Source organism: Perissodus microlepis, chromosome 6, assembly GCF_051167445.1.
Source record: "Perissodus microlepis isolate ML-2025 ecotype Zambia chromosome 6, ASM5116744v1, whole genome shotgun sequence".
NCBI classification, from domain to species: domain Eukaryota; kingdom Metazoa; phylum Chordata; class Actinopteri; order Cichliformes; family Cichlidae; genus Perissodus; species Perissodus microlepis.
This window is the reverse complement of record NC_140466.1, coordinates 3,898,340-3,914,821: the sequence shown is the minus strand read 5'-3', so window position 1 is coordinate 3,914,821 and position 16,482 is coordinate 3,898,340. Positions and strand designations below refer to the sequence as shown.

The 16,482-nt window shown below is 40.0% G+C and overlaps 1 protein-coding gene across 2 annotated transcripts; it reads left to right on the top strand.

Moving 5' to 3' along the window:
* Positions 1-7,641: 7,641 nt before the first annotated feature.
* On the top strand, positions 7,642-16,198 carry LOC146384842 (nicotinate-nucleotide pyrophosphorylase [carboxylating]-like). 2 transcript variants are annotated; one of them, XM_084929945.1, is made up of 5 exons: positions 7,642-7,680; positions 10,635-10,891; positions 13,983-14,293; positions 15,725-15,856; positions 15,938-16,198. In XM_084929945.1, exons 2-5 carry the CDS (start codon positions 10,636-10,638, stop codon positions 16,163-16,165), a joined length of 927 nt encoding a protein of 308 aa, XP_084786071.1. In that variant the 5' UTR covers positions 7,642-7,680; position 10,635; the 3' UTR covers positions 16,166-16,198. The 2 variants fall into 2 exon arrangements, with proteins under 2 accessions (XP_084786071.1, XP_084786072.1); XM_084929946.1 differs by lacking the exon at positions 7,642-7,680 and adding an exon at positions 9,560-9,739.
* Positions 16,199-16,482: the final 284 nt, after the last annotated feature.

Here is a 16,482-nt window from a genome sequence, read left to right as displayed (position 1 = left end):
AACATTAAGGCTACGTCCACACGTCCCCGGGTATTTTTGAAAACGCAGATTTTTCTATGCGTTTGCACCTTTCGTCCACACGTAAACGGCGTTTTTGGTCACTGAAAACGGAGATTTTTAAAAACTCCGGCCAGGGTGGATATTTTTGAAAACTCTGTTTTTGCATTTACGTGTGGACGAGAAAAACGGAGAAAACGCAGGAAACGCAGCGTCAAAGGTGTGCGCCTTTTTTGACGTCACACTGTGTGCCACGTTATTGTTTCGGTGAAATGAATTTCTACAATACTGTTACTGTTAATTGTACTCTCTGCAGTGTTTAAATGCTTACATATACACACACAGTTACTGTCCCTCCACACATACGACTCGGTTCTGCTTCTATGCCCCATCCTTGTTTACTATTTCCCACCGAGGCTTCTAGACTTCTGATTGGCCAACATTTCTACACGGTTAGGAATATATCGCCACCTGTTGCTTTGGCATGTTCCTAGCAGCGTTTTCCTTCATTTCTGCGTTTATGTGTGGACGGGATTATTTTTTAAAACGAAAACGGAAAATCTCCGTTTTCAAAAATACCCATGTACGTGTGGACGTAGCCTAAGAAACACAACTTTGAATGGGGCCTTCAGCTGTAAAGCCACATATTCAAAAGACTGAAAACTTCCAGGAGATAGCTGCTTACATTGAAATGATTCATTAAATAAATGGTAAATGGACTGGTTCTTATATAGCGCTTTTTTAAGACAGCAACCCCTCCTCCTCTCCTGCTCACCCTGGCCTCACTGATAAAACTGTAGTTAGGAGGGGTCGTCTAGATGAGAACAGCTCCACTGTTACTTTGGTCCAACCAAGTTTCAGTTAAAAACATAAACTCAAGGCTGTGCTCACGTGGTAAGGAGGAACTAAGGGGGGCGAGGCTGGGCAATGTAACTTCGATTGCTCTGTTGAGGGCGAGCTCGATGGCGAACCTTTGGCTGCTCTGGTGGGGGGTTTATGGGGGACAAAAAGGGATTGGGCCGGGGGGTAGATCTGAGCCCAGCATTGACCTACTCCATCATCTCGTCAGTGAATTTCAGGTGTGGGGAGGAGGGAGAAAGGGAGGGGGAGGAGGGGGATGGCCTGTCAAGGGTTTGGGGGACCATTTGTGAGTAGCTAATATCCGCCGAAGGGATGTTCGACTAATGCCACTCTCCAGTGACATGCGGCGAGTGCTACGCTGTGGGCTCTTGCTGAATGAAGCTAGGACAACCACTGATGTTTCTTCATTAGTGACAGTTTTCTTGCGTCCACATTTTGGCAAATCCAACACTGAACCAGTTTCACGACACTTAGCAAGCAGTTTGCTAACTGTAGCATGGGAGATGGGTGGTCTCGTAGGGTGTCTTGCATTGAAATCTGCTGCAATGACCCGGTTACTGCGTTCACCAGATATCAAATATCAAATATCATCAATTTCGATCCGCTCTTCACGTGTTAACCTCTTCGACATGTCAATAGCTGTGAACAAAGAGAAACTTGTAAATAACTCATGAAAGAATAAAGTTACGTTGAAACCAAGCAGACCATTGTTTTTCTTGTGACATTACCAATAAGTTTGATGTGTCACATGGCCCTCTTCCTATTGAAAAAACAAAAGTTGTATCAAAGATGGCCGACTTCTAAATGGCCACCATGGTCACCACCCATCTTGAGGAGTTTGCCCCCTCACATATACTAATGTGCCACAAACAGGACTTTAATATCACCAACCATTCCCATTTTATTACGGTGTATCCATATAAATGGCCCACCCTGTAGATCCAGGATCCTTTGATAGTGGAGCAAATCTGTTCTGCAGTTTGACATTCAGTTGTTTTGGAGGTTTGTTGTTAACCTTCCTATTCACGGTTGTCCAGTCCTGTTTCCTCCTGTATACAGGGGTAGAAGAGCTTCTCTGTCTCGTAGGAAGTGAAGGCCAGTCGGTTTCAGAGATTTCAGCTCGCTGTGCCCTGCCTGTGATACGTCCTCCGCCTTCCAGGAGACATGATTTATGTCTTGGTTTTGCACCAAGACAGTCCAAGGGGGGATTATCGCTTGAGGATTTATTATAATGCACAGTCTACTTTCTTGGTCATGTTATCTGTGCTCCTTAGCTGTGTACTAGCTTGCTCATCGCCATTGTTTTGAATCAAAGGCAAGGTTGTTTCATTTCCACACAGTCCATTTACTTCCACGTTTACTTCTAAGCGATGAATTTTTGTCTCCAGTACTGCAATCTTCTGCAGGAGGCTGTGGTAGTCATCTGTGGAGAGGGAAGGCATCTTGTTGCTAGTATAGCCTAGCGGTTAGCACCTTTCCAGGCTATTGAGGCTGTTCGGTGCCCAGACGCTGTAATCAGGCTTCAGCTGTGTGTAGGCCACAGACACACGGAGCGCTGAAGATAAGGTAACTATAAAAATGTTGCTGTTTCTGTTAAGAACACTTTAGTCCTAATGATCTATAAGCGTCCAGTGTCCAGAAGCTATCGCAGGTAAGCTCATATGGAAAAAAGGGAAAAAAACAGCATAAAAATCAATAAAAAAAATAAATAAAATAAATATCAATAAAAGAAGCAAAGCAAATCAATAAAAGAAGCAAAGCATTTAAAGAGCAAAGAGAGGAAGCGTCCACACTCACAAAAGGGGAGGAGTTACTGCACAAAAGGGGGAGGAGTTATGACCAACAGAGCCCTGTTAGATCTTTAAGATATGATGTGGTCTGATCATTAATGACTTTCTGGTGTATTCAGGCAGTAGAGTCCACAGTGTTCAGGCAAGGTATCATTTGCTGTCAGTACAGGTGTTCCACAAGTATCGCTTCTCACTTTTATTTACCATATAAACACTTTTATCACTGCCACCCTAAACTCTGATGATACGGTTTCATATATCACTAGCTCTTCCCTTGATCTGGCCTTTTTTTTTTTTTTAAACCAAATAGATCATACACACATTTAAAACAAGCACAATAAAAGAGACAACAGTGCAACGGTTGTGAAAGGAAAAAGATGAAAAAAATCCAACAAGAATAGAATAAGTATATTACAACATGGTCTCAGGTTCTAAGCATGATGAAAGATACACTTAATTGTTGTTAAGGTGACATAGTTGAGGTAAATTGTGCAATCCTGTGCCACCCAACATTCCCCAAAATCAACCCCACCTGAGGATGGCTTGTTTCACCTGCATGGAGTGCTCTTTTGACCACATGTTGTCTGTTCACAGCAAAATCTTCCAAATGCAAGAACCACACGTCAAATCAAGTCCAGGCCTTTTATCTTACGCCACAAGACCTCCGACGTGTTGATATGAAAACAACTACGCACATTTGGAGGTACTAAATTGTTATGGAATCAGCTGTTCCAGGTCAAATCATGGAGAGTTGATTGGAGTAGGTACTAATGGAAAAGGGTCTATAGAGTCCCAAACATAAGCAATAAGGTAGGATTCTCTTGCAAAGAGAAATGAAACCAACAAAACCAAGGCCACTACAGCCTCCTAAAGCTTTACTAGCAATATAAGATAACTCTCACCCCTCCATACCCCCTGCTCCCCCCTCCACCACTGGTCCTGCAACTGATGAGGGAAAAAAAAATAACATAACATAAAATAAAAGTGGTGCAGATATGTGCATGTATGTGTACGTGTTGTGTGTAGGCTGATGTGCAGGCAGGAGTGGTGGTAAGGAGGACCCAATGTGCTGACAGTCAGAAGCAAAGCTTTATTCAGCTTTATTGCTGGATGGTAGAAAACAGAAACCTAACTGAACTGAGAACATAAACTAAGCAACAACCCAATTGGCAGACAAACCACACAGCATGTTAGACAGCAGATCACATCACAGACAGAGGAAAACACAGGGCTTAAATACACAGAGGGAGCAATCAGTGAATGAGAGACAGGAGGGAAACACAGCTGGGACAAATAAGGGCTGACGAGACAAGGGAAGCAAAACCTGATACATTAACATGAGACACGGACTTTCAAAGTAAAACAGGAAACATAACACAGAAACACTGACTTGACAAGGGGCGACAGCTGACAGGGGAGAGCGACTATAGAACACAGAGACATAAACAATAAGACAGAACTCTAACAAAGAAACCAAAAGACTAGAAATGATAAAGAATATCAAATTCAAAGTTCAATAATAATGAAAACTCAAAACTCCGGGTCGATGACCCAGGTCTCCTAACAGTACAGGTTACAGAAAAGCAGCACGTTGACTTGAGCAAATACTCAAAACTGCCACCGAACAAAAAGTATGGAAGTGTGACGCTTATGTATTGAAAAAAAGAGACTGAAGAATGGAAAAGTTGGAAAAGTCAAGGGGAGCAACTGTCTCCGTCTCCTGTCACATCCCTACCAAACTGGATGAGATGTGATAGGAGGCCATTTTTAATCTACAGTCTGCTTTTGATACCTTTCATCAAACATAAGTTTGTCTATTGTTTCATTGACTGTGTGTCACAGAGCGCTGCATTTCATCACAGCTGATTCTTTCCTAATTCATCACATTATCTTATGTAATAATCAAAAAATGCTCAGTTTCTGTTACATTTAAACATAGTAGTTACAATATCTGGTTACAGGAGATTAGCCGTTTATCATTTGTCTATCTGAAAGATAGACAAATATATATTCTGAAAGATTAGGTTTTTTCAATGTGAAAGACACATGCAATGTATTTCCATGCGTAAGAATGTGAGTAATAGTCTTTAACAAGGAAACTCATGATGCTGGGTTTCAGTTTTGCAACTTCCTGTTTTATTTTTGTAATTCTTAATGAAATTACACTGTGGTAACCTTCACGGGTTTGGTTTACCTCCTTTTGGATTAATCACTTTCACTGTGTTGTAACCTGTGTTGTCTTTCATACCTGTTTCCAAGAAGAGATCAGCCTCTTAATGAGAGAACAACCTTCAGCTTTTTTGATCTGTGGCCTTAATAAACACTTTTCTAAGTGTTTCTAAGAGCCTTTCACGGAGTCCGTCACTAGTTTTAGGCCATATTGAATAAAGATAAAGTCCATTTTGTAAACTCTCACTCCAAGAGTCAGAAAAGACATTTAAACTGAATGTATGTACCAGGGTCACATATACACACACCAGTGTTGTTAACCACTACTCACGAGTTTATGCAGAAAGTTCACAGCTATGGATGTGAAAATGACAAAAGACAAAGATGTGGGGTCAAATTTTCTTTCTTCTTCTTCTTCTTTTTTTTGTAAATAACATACACAAATCTTTACAATGATAAAAGACGTTGTAGATTCTCAATCCAGTCAGGGACCACAGAATTGTGCAAGCCCTGTAAGAGGAAATTCAGAAACAGTTCAATGCTTTGTCTAACAACTGCACTTCTAGGGAGTAACAGCTACACAATTGTGAGGTTAAAAATGGCTCTATGATTAGAAGACACCTGGGAGATTTCTGGGAAAACAGCAGGTCTCCTTGTCCCTGTCTTTACAAACACTTCAGCAAAAAAAAAAATAAAATTTTTACCTCCATCTAATCAAAACTGCAAATCAAAGAGTGAATAAGAGCCTTGTAAGAACCACTCTCTGGTGTTGATGATAATAAAAATGTGTTAAGTTACAAAGTTCTTTCCAAGGCACGGAATAGAAAGATCATAAAATTAGGAATAAGAACAAACAATACAGTTTAACATGCAAACTTGGAAACAAATTTTAAAAAAAAAGGCGTAAAAAGAAATAAAGCAGATTAGTAAAATAAAACCAAATCTTTCCCTTTTAGTTTACAGCTCCCTCAGAAATACATAAAACATCTCTGGCCAAGGTCATCAAGCTTTAAGGAGGCTCATATGCACCCGAGGGGTCAAAATATATCTGATTTGTTTTTAATTATTATATAAATTCTTCATCTTGTTAAAGTCTTCTTGAGATTTAAAATGTCTTTTTAAAACAGACCACTTCTAATCATAAACCATCACAAATGTAGCTTCACAGATGACAAACATGTAAACATAGCTTTAAGAGCAGTCACAAGACCAAAAGGAATACAAACCCAATTCCAAAAAAGTTGTATAATGTGGACGTGATAAATCTAAATGGAAAAAATGCAATCGTTTAGCCAGGCCGGCATAGAGTCAGAGCCTTGTTGAGGCAAGCACTCATTTAACCTTAACTAGCAATGACTCCATGAATAACCTTTACCCTTTATAAGTGGTCCACGTTGCAAAGTGGCTCTTTCCACCGATTGCTTTTATTTTTATACATCTCTGTTTGGGCCGGTTCCTGCAGACGCACACCTGCATGTCGAAAGAGCATAATGAGGTTTTTGCTCTCACAGCATTTTAAAAATGTTCATTCTGTTGAAACTCTGCATTAGTATCCAGCTCTGACAATTTCACTTCCTTCTTTTTCCAGGAAAACAAGGTGTGGTATAGTTAAACCTTTTCTCTTTTTTAGCCAATTTTGGCTGGAAGCATGCAGATTTAAAGGAACCAGTCCAAGCAGAGATAAAAGATATTCCAAGTTTTACCTTGGAAACCATTTTTTTCAATTCAATTCAATTTCTTTATTGTCCCACAAGGGGAAATTAGTTTAGCAGCAGGAGGATAAAAATAAACAGAACAATACTATAAAATAATAATAACAATAATAATGTTTTTAATGTGTGAATGACAAATTCTGATTAATACAGCATGTGCCATGCTCCTGCACTGGTTGGCCTCATTTTCTTACGGTCTCTGAGTCTAGGAAGGAGCCCCGGGGTTCCCACTCCTTGGCCCTGTGTCTGCCTCTTCAGAGTGGTAATCAGTCCCTAGTGGGTTTCCTGTGCTGTTCTAAGCACTCTAGTTGAGTGTTCTTGTCTCTCTGGTTTCTGGTGTTTCATGAGTTTCTGAAAAGCAGTTCAGGCCTCAGAATCTTTTATCTGTCCCTGTTGAGCTAGTCATTTCCTGTTGAACCCTCCAGTGGGTGACTCGCGTGCCTGCCCATCCTCCTATCGCCCTCATCTACCACCCCAAAGCAAACCAGTGGCTCTGTATAATCATCCTTCCCACACATCTCCAGGTGAGGAACCTCGCTCACCTTGCATGACTCGCCTTGTGGATTCTTTAATAGTCTCACCTGGTCTAACCAAACTCTGCTCTCTCCCGGTGAGATCTCCTTCCATCCTGTCCAATCTCCCAGCTGTCCTCGCTGACATCCCCTCCTGTGCTTGTTTTCCTTGAGTTAAAGAAACTGTTGAACCGTATCACTGGAAAGGGGCTCAAACTCACTTCTCTTTGGCTCTTAAAAAAACAAAAAAAACAAAAATATGTTCTGTTCAATGTTATTGAAATGCTAGAATTACTAGAAGTCGAATAATGCTTAATCTATTTTAATCACAATAGGACCAGGTGGCTTATTCACTGAATCTCTAACCTGTAATATTTTATTAACACACTAAAAAGTCTCGGCGTGTTTTTCGGATGTATTGGCTGAAAACTTTGAATTTATCGCAGGTCATTTTTACAAATAAGCAGCCTGACCTCAGCAACTTTTAAATCAGACGTGGTCAAAAGGATCATTGTGAAAGCCTGCAGTGTTAACTCTTGTAAACATTCCATCATGGACTTAGGGTCAAATTCCACGTTAACATTTTTCCAGTGGCTCTCTGTGCTCAGCACTTCTACTTTGGCTAATAGAGAAGGAGACGTAAGTAAATATTTTATTTACTTTTATCGCACTGTTCCAATCATAAAACAGACTTTGAATACGCAGTGATTGTAATTATCCTTCTGCTCAACATATTTTTGTGAAGGTTAGATTGAAGGAATGATAATGTTAAAAAACATGTTTTAAAGCATTTAAATGTGAATTAAAACTGTACATTTAGTGTTTTAATAAAATCTGGTTAATAAGGACGTTTTACTTTTGATCATTACTGTTTTAATTAATGTTTTAAATTAACATTTTTATTGCATTGAGTTACACTTTAGAATTCATTTTAGTACTTGTACTATGTTTTATTATTTATCATATCTTATTTTAATGTTGTCTTATTGTATCCCTTTTTTGGTTCTTTCTGGAGATGTTCCTGTTTAAATTTGTTTTACATGAAAAACTCTTTATATAATTTTTTATATGACAAAATTTGTCATGGACAGGGAGCAACTAAAACCTAGATTGGGAAGAATTAATGAACAAACCTGAAAACATAAGGACACGGAGAATAGAGAGCAGAGAGCCACAGAGGTTTACCAAATTACACAGACAAGCAGACAACAAACATAGACAGGCACACACTATAAATACACACAAGGTAACGAGGGAATGACACGCCAGAGGGGAACACAGCTGAACCTAATTAGACACGACGAGACACAGACCTTCAAAGTAAAACAGGAAATTCACAAACTGTTCTACAACACAAACTTGGGGACATAAACAGAGCACAGCGGGGGAGAACACATTTAGGAACAATAAAACACTAAATACAAGAACTAAACGCTAAGAACTAATACAAAATCAGGAGAAACTAGAAAATAATAACAATAAACTCAAAACGCTGGGTCAGCGACCCAGAACCGTGACAAAATTAACAAAAACATTCCCATAGAAGTTTTATTTCTTCTTTTTGTATATATTTTCTGTTTACTTGTAAACCCATCTGTTAGTGAGAGCCACTACAGTCACAATAAGAGGATATTCTCACCTGCAGTAATTCATATTTAGCAGTTCAGCTCTGTTCAGGGACCTAAATCATTAATGCTATCATCTGATGTAAGTTTAGGATGTGGCAGTAAGATCATCTGATCTGCCAGAATTCAGTTTAAACTTGAATCCAAGCCTTCCTTAAACGAATATTTGTTTGATTAATGTGTCCGCTGGCTTCAAATCAACTTGATAAAACTTTTTTTGTAATCGTGGGTGCAGCTTTCATCTTGTTTCAAACGTCTGTGAGACTCATTGGTTCTGAACTTTGACCTGACTTTTTCTTTGTCTTTTTTTTAGTTTTAGTTTTGAATCCTGAACCAAGATTACAAAAGATTACAAGATTACACAACACAACACCCAGTGATGAAACAGCACTTCTTGTTTTTCACTGCCATGCCTCAGCCAGAGTTATATGTTAAAATCACATGAATGTCTGAGTGTCTTTTGAATGACAAAATTGTTCACGTGCATAGGAATCAGGCAAATGCACATGTCCTGAATCAATTTACTTGTGTTTATATAGTGCCAATCTCCAGATTCCAGATGCTTTATGTTGAAAGGCTGCGAACACTACTCAGTGATAGTGGGGAGGAAGAACATCCACTATTTAACAGGACAAAACTGTCAGAAAAACCACACGTTTTTCATCTGTAGAAAATCAGATTGAACGTGTAGAAGTGGATTAAACTAACAGCATGAGTAATACAGTGTATCACACAGGGATCTTTTGCTGATTTCACCATATCTCTCTTCCCCTCACTCCTTCCCCCTCCTCTGCCCTTTGTTCTGAACTTTTTCAGAACAAATTACCTCACTGAGCTGAAGACTAAGATTGTCCCGCCTCCCCCGAGAAAAACACATTTCCTCTTCTCCACTTCTAGAATTAGTGTCTCATTTTCACATCATTTAATAGCACTTAAATGAAGTTGTTACTTTAATTATATACCTATGTCCACCTGAAAGCAAAAATGTGACGATGGTAGAGAGAAAGAACTCCCATATAACAGGAAGAGGCCAACACCAGGGAGGGGCAGCCATCTGCTGGGCCCAGTTACAGGTGAGCGACAGCATACAAAGAGAGAAGGACACAAACTTCAGGAGAGTGAACGCAAAAGTTAATGACATTTAGTGAAAGTGTACAAATAAAGAGGGTAATAGAGGAAAATGTGCACTGCACCATGGGAAGTCTTACAGTAGTCTGAGCCTATATCAGGATAACTAACGATTTAAATCCTGTCCTGAATCAAAACTGAGAGCTGGTTCCACAGGAGAAGGGCCCGAGGAAGAACCACAGTGTGAGAGTGAAGAACTCTACTGTCATATGAAGTATTTAAGCTATGATGTGGCCTGATTGTAGAACTTTGTGTGAAAGATGAAGCATTTTAATTAAGTTCGGAATTTAATACACATCCAGTGAAAAGAAGCTAATATCAGACAAATACAATCTCTCCACAGTGAAACTCTCTTTTTGTGTGCAAATGAAAGAAGGCAGAATTCCACAATGGCTCAGATAAAAACTCAGTAACAGCTTTACAAATAAGATGGAAATGATGTTTATGAAAATGTACACCTGTGTATATACACACAGTGTCAGTCATTGATCTTCACTTTTGCATGTGGATGAAAGTATGTGCCACTAGATTTCTGTTCCTTGAGGTTTTCACAGGTACTATTCTCTTTCTAACTGTTTTTGATGGCAATATAAAGATTAATATCCACTATTTGTGATTTTCTATAATTCCTTCACTACCATTCTTTACTAGAAAGAAAAATGAACAAGATTTAGATTGTCTCCATGCTCAGAATTGACTCAAATCATTCATTCATGTTGTCATTAAAGGACAAGAAAGCACTTTGACTTTTTGACTTATGATCAGCTTTCATTTCTCATTTTCATGTCAACATTCCCAGCAACTAAAGTTTCTCATCACTTTCTTTTCTCTCATTTGTAGTATGTCTCCACCATGCCGACACCCGGCTGTGCACTCAGTCCCACACCACACCCTGACCCGGCTGGCACGGGAGTGGCTGGCAGAGGACACGCCAAACTTTGATCCTGCAGGAGTGTGTGTGGGCTCACGGGAAGTGGAAGCAAGGTTGCTGTGTAAAACTCCACACAGCATCCTAGCTGGGTGTCCCTTCTTCACAGCAGTGTTCACTGAAGTGGGCTGCACAGTGGACTGGATTTACCAGGAAGGAACTGAGATCGGTAGGTGTTGCATAGTTCCTTCCATAGCAGTAAAATACAAGAAAAGTTCTGTGAATTTGTGTTTGTGACCTTTGCTGTAGCAAAGAACAACACATGAGTCAGATAGCAGATAATGAATGGAAATGTATCATTTATTCTATGGGCCTTCAGAAGCCAGTTTAACATCTAACAGAAAAGGTGTGAAACCACATAAAGCTAACTTGCTGCCGCCTCTATTGCCCCACTTGTTACTTTTAGAGACTTTCTGTCCTCTGAAGCTCTGATGATTCAATGGTTGAAGGTCTGAGGGAGAAAAAAACCCTGATAATGTGAAAGTCCCAGGAAACTTAAAGTTGACGTAGGTGTAGAAGACATGACTATTTACTGTCATGGGTGGGTGTGAAACATTCAGCACTATCGAGTGTGTTTGAGTTTTTTGGAGGGGTTTTTTTTTCTGCTCATTCCCAGCTCCATATACTTTTTTTTTACTGGACACCAATTCAATTCAATTCAATTCAATTCAATTTTATTTATATAGCGCCAAATCACAACAAAAGTCGCCTCAAGGCGCTTCATAGATACAGAGAAAAACCCAACAATAATATGACCCCCTATGAGCAAGCACTTTGGCGACAGTGGGAAGGAAAAACTCCCTTTTAACAGGAAGAAACCTCCAGCAGAACCAGGCTCAGGGAGGGGCGGCCATCTGCTGCGACCGGTTGGGGTGAGAGAAGGAAGACAGGATAAAAGACATGCTGTGGAAGAGAGACAGAGGTTAATAACAGATATGATTCAATGCAGAGAGGTCTATTAATACATAGTGAGTGAGAAAGGTGACTGGAAAGGAAAAACTCAATGCATCTTGGGAATCCCCCGGCAGCCTATGTCTAGTGCAGCATAACTAAGGGAGGATTCGGGGTCACCTGGTCCAGCCCTAACTATATGCTTTAGCAAAAAGGAACCAGAGTAGCTTTGCATGATTCACAGTTCAAAATAATCCTTATTTGTTTTACACTGGATCTTGGTGTGACCTCTCAGCTCATCCAGTCTGAAACAAGCTATTTAACCCATCCCCGCTTAAGACAACTTTCCTCTGATTGGCTGATGTTTAAACAGAAAGTTTGAACAGCAGGTGGGTGATGTTTCTGTGCTCATCTCCAGCCGTTTGATTGATCAAAACACTGATATTAGATCATTACTCTCTTTGACTTCGAAAAGGACAAAGAGTTAAAAAAGATAGCTAAGGTTGAGTGAACAGTCACCAGCCTTCAGCTCACACAGATTAATTGTTCATACTCTGACATAATCATCATCTGAAAGTTTGGCCATGTTTAATATGAACAACAGTAAATATATAACAGAAAATAATTTAACTGAATAGAATAGAATAATAGTTTAATTGTCCCACAAGAGGAAATTTGGTTGTAACAGCAGCAAAAAAAAACCCCCAAAACCCACATATACAAACAGAACAGAAACACACACAATTTTTACATATTTACATCATGGAGAATAGTTACCAAAACAGAGTTCTGTACAGTTTTTATAATTAGAGTACAGATAAATGGCAAACCCAGGTTGTAGAGTGCAAACAGAGCAGGATACTGAAAGATGTTTAAATAGTTAAGAATATTTAGAATAATTACAAAAGTACAGATTGTGTATTGTACCTGTGCATTTAAAAGTAGACATACAACTTCCAATAAGTTAGTATATATAAACTGAGAAAAGTAGTGTGCAAGTTATAACAGTAGTAGTTGTTCAGTTGATTAGTCAAGTTACAGCACTGATGTAAACATCTGTTTGTTGGGAGCAGTTTTGATTGTACAGTCTGACAGCTGCAGGGAGGAGGGACCTGCAGAAACGCTCCTTCATGCATCGAGGATGCAGCAGTCTGTCACTGAAGCAGCTCTGCAGTTCAGCAACATTTACATGCATGGGGTGGGAGACTCTGTCCATCAGAGATGTTATTTTGGCCAGAGTCCTTCTGTCTCCCACCACCTGCACTGGGTCCAGGGTGCATCCCAGAACAGAGCCGGCCTTCCTGATGAGTTTATCTAACCTCTTCCTCTCAGCTGCCGATAAACTGCTGCTCCAACATACAACACTAAAATATGACAGATGCCACCACAGAGTCATAGAAGGTCTTTAGAAGCGCTCCCTGGACTCCAAATGGCCTCAGCCGCCTCAGCAGGTGGAGTCTGCTCTGACCCTTGCTGTAAAGAGCATCAGTGTTGTGGCTACAGTCCAGTCTATTATTCAGGTGAACTCCCAGATACCTATAAGAGTCCACTACCTCAATGTCCACTCCCTGGATGTTCACTGGCGTCAGTGTGATGGGTCTGCATTTCCAGAAGTCCACCACCAGCTCCTTGGCCCCCTAACTAACAGCCCCCCTTTAAATTAATTCTAAAGCCTCAAAAACTTTCAACAAGAGACAGCAGGGCTTCATGAAACGTCTAAAAACTGTATAAAAAAAGATAAATGGAGCCACCATGAAATCACCCAGTGGTTTGTGGGATTCCAATCTGAACCCTCAAGTTTGGTTTCTGGGTTTTCTTTATCTTTATTTTACTCTATTTGCTAATACAACTTACAAAAACAAAAAAACCCCCAAAAAAATCACGTTTTCATGTTTTCAAAGAATGCATACATCCAAAACCTGCGCCTATGTTTTTATATGCTTAATATTTTCTCAGTTTACTACATTTAATGTATCTGTTGAGAGGACTACATATAATGCAACTGTAGTTCCCAGTTACAGTAATCAATTCCTAATCAGAGCTGTGTCACATACACACTAAAATGTGGGCATACAGTATACCTGAAGCAAAATCCCAAAATATTTCCAAGTAACTACAGAACTATCTTTGGTAGGAAAACAACAATGGAGCCAAAAGGCAAAACACAACACTAAAAGAAGATTAATAGCATAACGACATATCTGCTGAAAGTATAGGAACAGGAAATGACATCAACCACTCAACAGGGAACGAATAAAAGTTTTTTTTCCATAAAGTGAAAATTCAGTTTTCTTCTTGTAAATTACTCTCAAAGTAAATTACAGACTTTTATTCAGATCCGTTTTTATATTACCTGCTTTTATCCACAGGTGAAGATGCTGTCACCCTGACGGCTGTGGTGAGGGGCCCGGCAAACGCCCTCCTCCTCGGGGAACGACCGGCTCTTAACTGCCTGGCACGGGCATCGGGCATTGCCACCCGCTGCTCTCAGCTCCAGGCTATTGCAAAGGCACACGGCTGGCACGGGGAGGTGGCTGGCACGCGTAAGACTACTCCGGGCTTTCGTCTGGTGGAGAAATATGCCATGTTGGTTGGCGGCGTGTCCATGCACAGACAAGATTTGAGTGGGATGGTGATGTTAAAGGACAATCATGTGTGGGCATCGGGAAGTATCACAGAGGTGGGCATCAAAGATCAGTACATAAAATTTAAGTAATCTAAACTCCAGCATAAAGTTCAGCAGACTTAAAGTAATGTCTTTGATAACGTTGGATCCTGAATTTTGAAGACCTGATTCAAAAGCCTCAAAAACTATCAACAAGAGACAGCAGGGCTTCATGAAACGTCTATAGGCTGTATATAACAGATAGATGGAGCCACCATGATATCACCCAGTGGTTTCTGGGACCTGAAGATTCAGGTTTGTTTGGGGTTATCTTTATTTTACTCTATTTGTTTATAAAATTGACAAAAATAAGAAAATAAAAAAAAATCATGTTTTCAGTTTCAGACCATAAAACCAGGAAAGTATTATCTGAGGTGATAAAATGATTATTTCTTAATAGACTTCTATACCGTCTGATTTATTTTTGCAACCAGAGTTCCTGCCCCTGCCAGCTTTAGAAAGAATGCATCCATCAAAAAGCTACTCCTATAGTTTTGAAAAGGTTTTGAGAATCAATATTTTCAATACTGCTGCACTGTTTCTAATGAAATATTTTGATTTTCTGTGCCCTCCTTGCTCCCCTTCCTAACATTCTTTGTCTGTCTTCACTGTAAGTATACAATGAAGGCAAAAACACCCCATAGATTTGTTTTGTAAATTTACAGTTACCTCAGGGAACTTTATATCAACAACAAACCTCAGACAGCCTGCACATTCAAAACCAAAAGCTTGAGGTAACGGTTTTGACTGTCAAAGGGGCATGTTTCTGTTTGCAACATGTAGGATTACATGTAGACATGTTTTCTTTTGTTTTTGATGCCGTCTGTCATGTGTTGGCAGAGAGGGGACTCAATGCAGGAGACTGAAGCAGGCAAAAATACGTGAGAAGGAAGGGTTTGGTTTTTTTGGTTGGTTTTTTTTTTGCTGTTACCGAAATTCAACAATAAATAAACCCTGAAAGAGGAAGCAAAACAAGAATACATCACAAGAAGTGTGAGTAATAACAGAAGCAGAAGACTGAGGAAAAATGACGAAAGCAGCGACTGGCAGTATCAGTCTGCATACCTGTGTTTGCATTTTGTTTCTAAGGTTATATTTGAGAGGATGCTACACCTAGGCAAAAAATATATTCCTGAGTTGAATTTTTAGATTAATCTATGTAAAATTCTGTTTAGTTTTTATGGGATTTTTAGCCTTAACATAATTTTTTAACATAGTTTTACAAAAGTGGTGAAATTATTTTATTTTAAAACACTGGGATTCACAAGAGGTCATGAGATTACCGAAAGCAGTCATCCTCTTTGCACAGGAAAGCAAAGAGGAAGCTTGTCTGTTTTACTTTCCTTTATCTAGATTCTGTAGCTCAGGCCTCACAGCTCTCATCAGGTCAGCTGTGCTCACTAAAAAGCAGACAAACACAAACGCAGAACCCTGTTTGCTCCCCAGGCGGTGAAAGCTGCCCGCTCGGTGTGCGGCTTCAGCAGCAAGATTGAGGTGGAGTGTCGTTCAGCAGAGGAGGGCAGGGAGGCAGCCAGAGCGGGAGCAGATGTCATCATGCTGGACAACTTTCAACCTCAGGTGGCGAATATTATAGAAACACGAACCCAGGGTGATTGTTGTTTTTGTTCCATGGTTACACTTCTCCTCTTTCACCTGCAGGAGCTCCGAGTCACAGCTCAGGCACTGAAGGAGGAGTTCTCTGCTCTTCTGATAGAAGCCAGTGGAGGAGTCACGCCAGAAAACGTAGCTCTGTATCTCTCCTCACATGTGGACATCGTTTCTCTGGGCTGCATAACGCAGGGCTGCCCAGTGGTGGACTTTTCACTCAAGGTTCAAAAGCCTGATGCTCGATTAAACAGGATGTTTAATCAACCGCAAATTGATTGATAAAAAATCACCAATAAAACATTTCTAATAATATGCCAGACTGTGGAAAATGTGATTATTGTGTTAACACATTAATACTTTCCAAGAAAGACTGCATTTAAAGTCGTCTGCGTTTGAGGCATCTTGTTTGCTTACTCCTTAGTTCTCTGTGATAAGGATCAGCGATGAGTCTAAAATTATGTTGCACTCTACACAGTGTTGTAGGCCAAAGGAAAAGTCTTTCAGATCTCAAATACTGCATTAATGCAATACAGGAAACATTACAGCCCAACTGTTACATTCATTACCCCAAATTTCTCAGAGAACCAAAGAGCAAC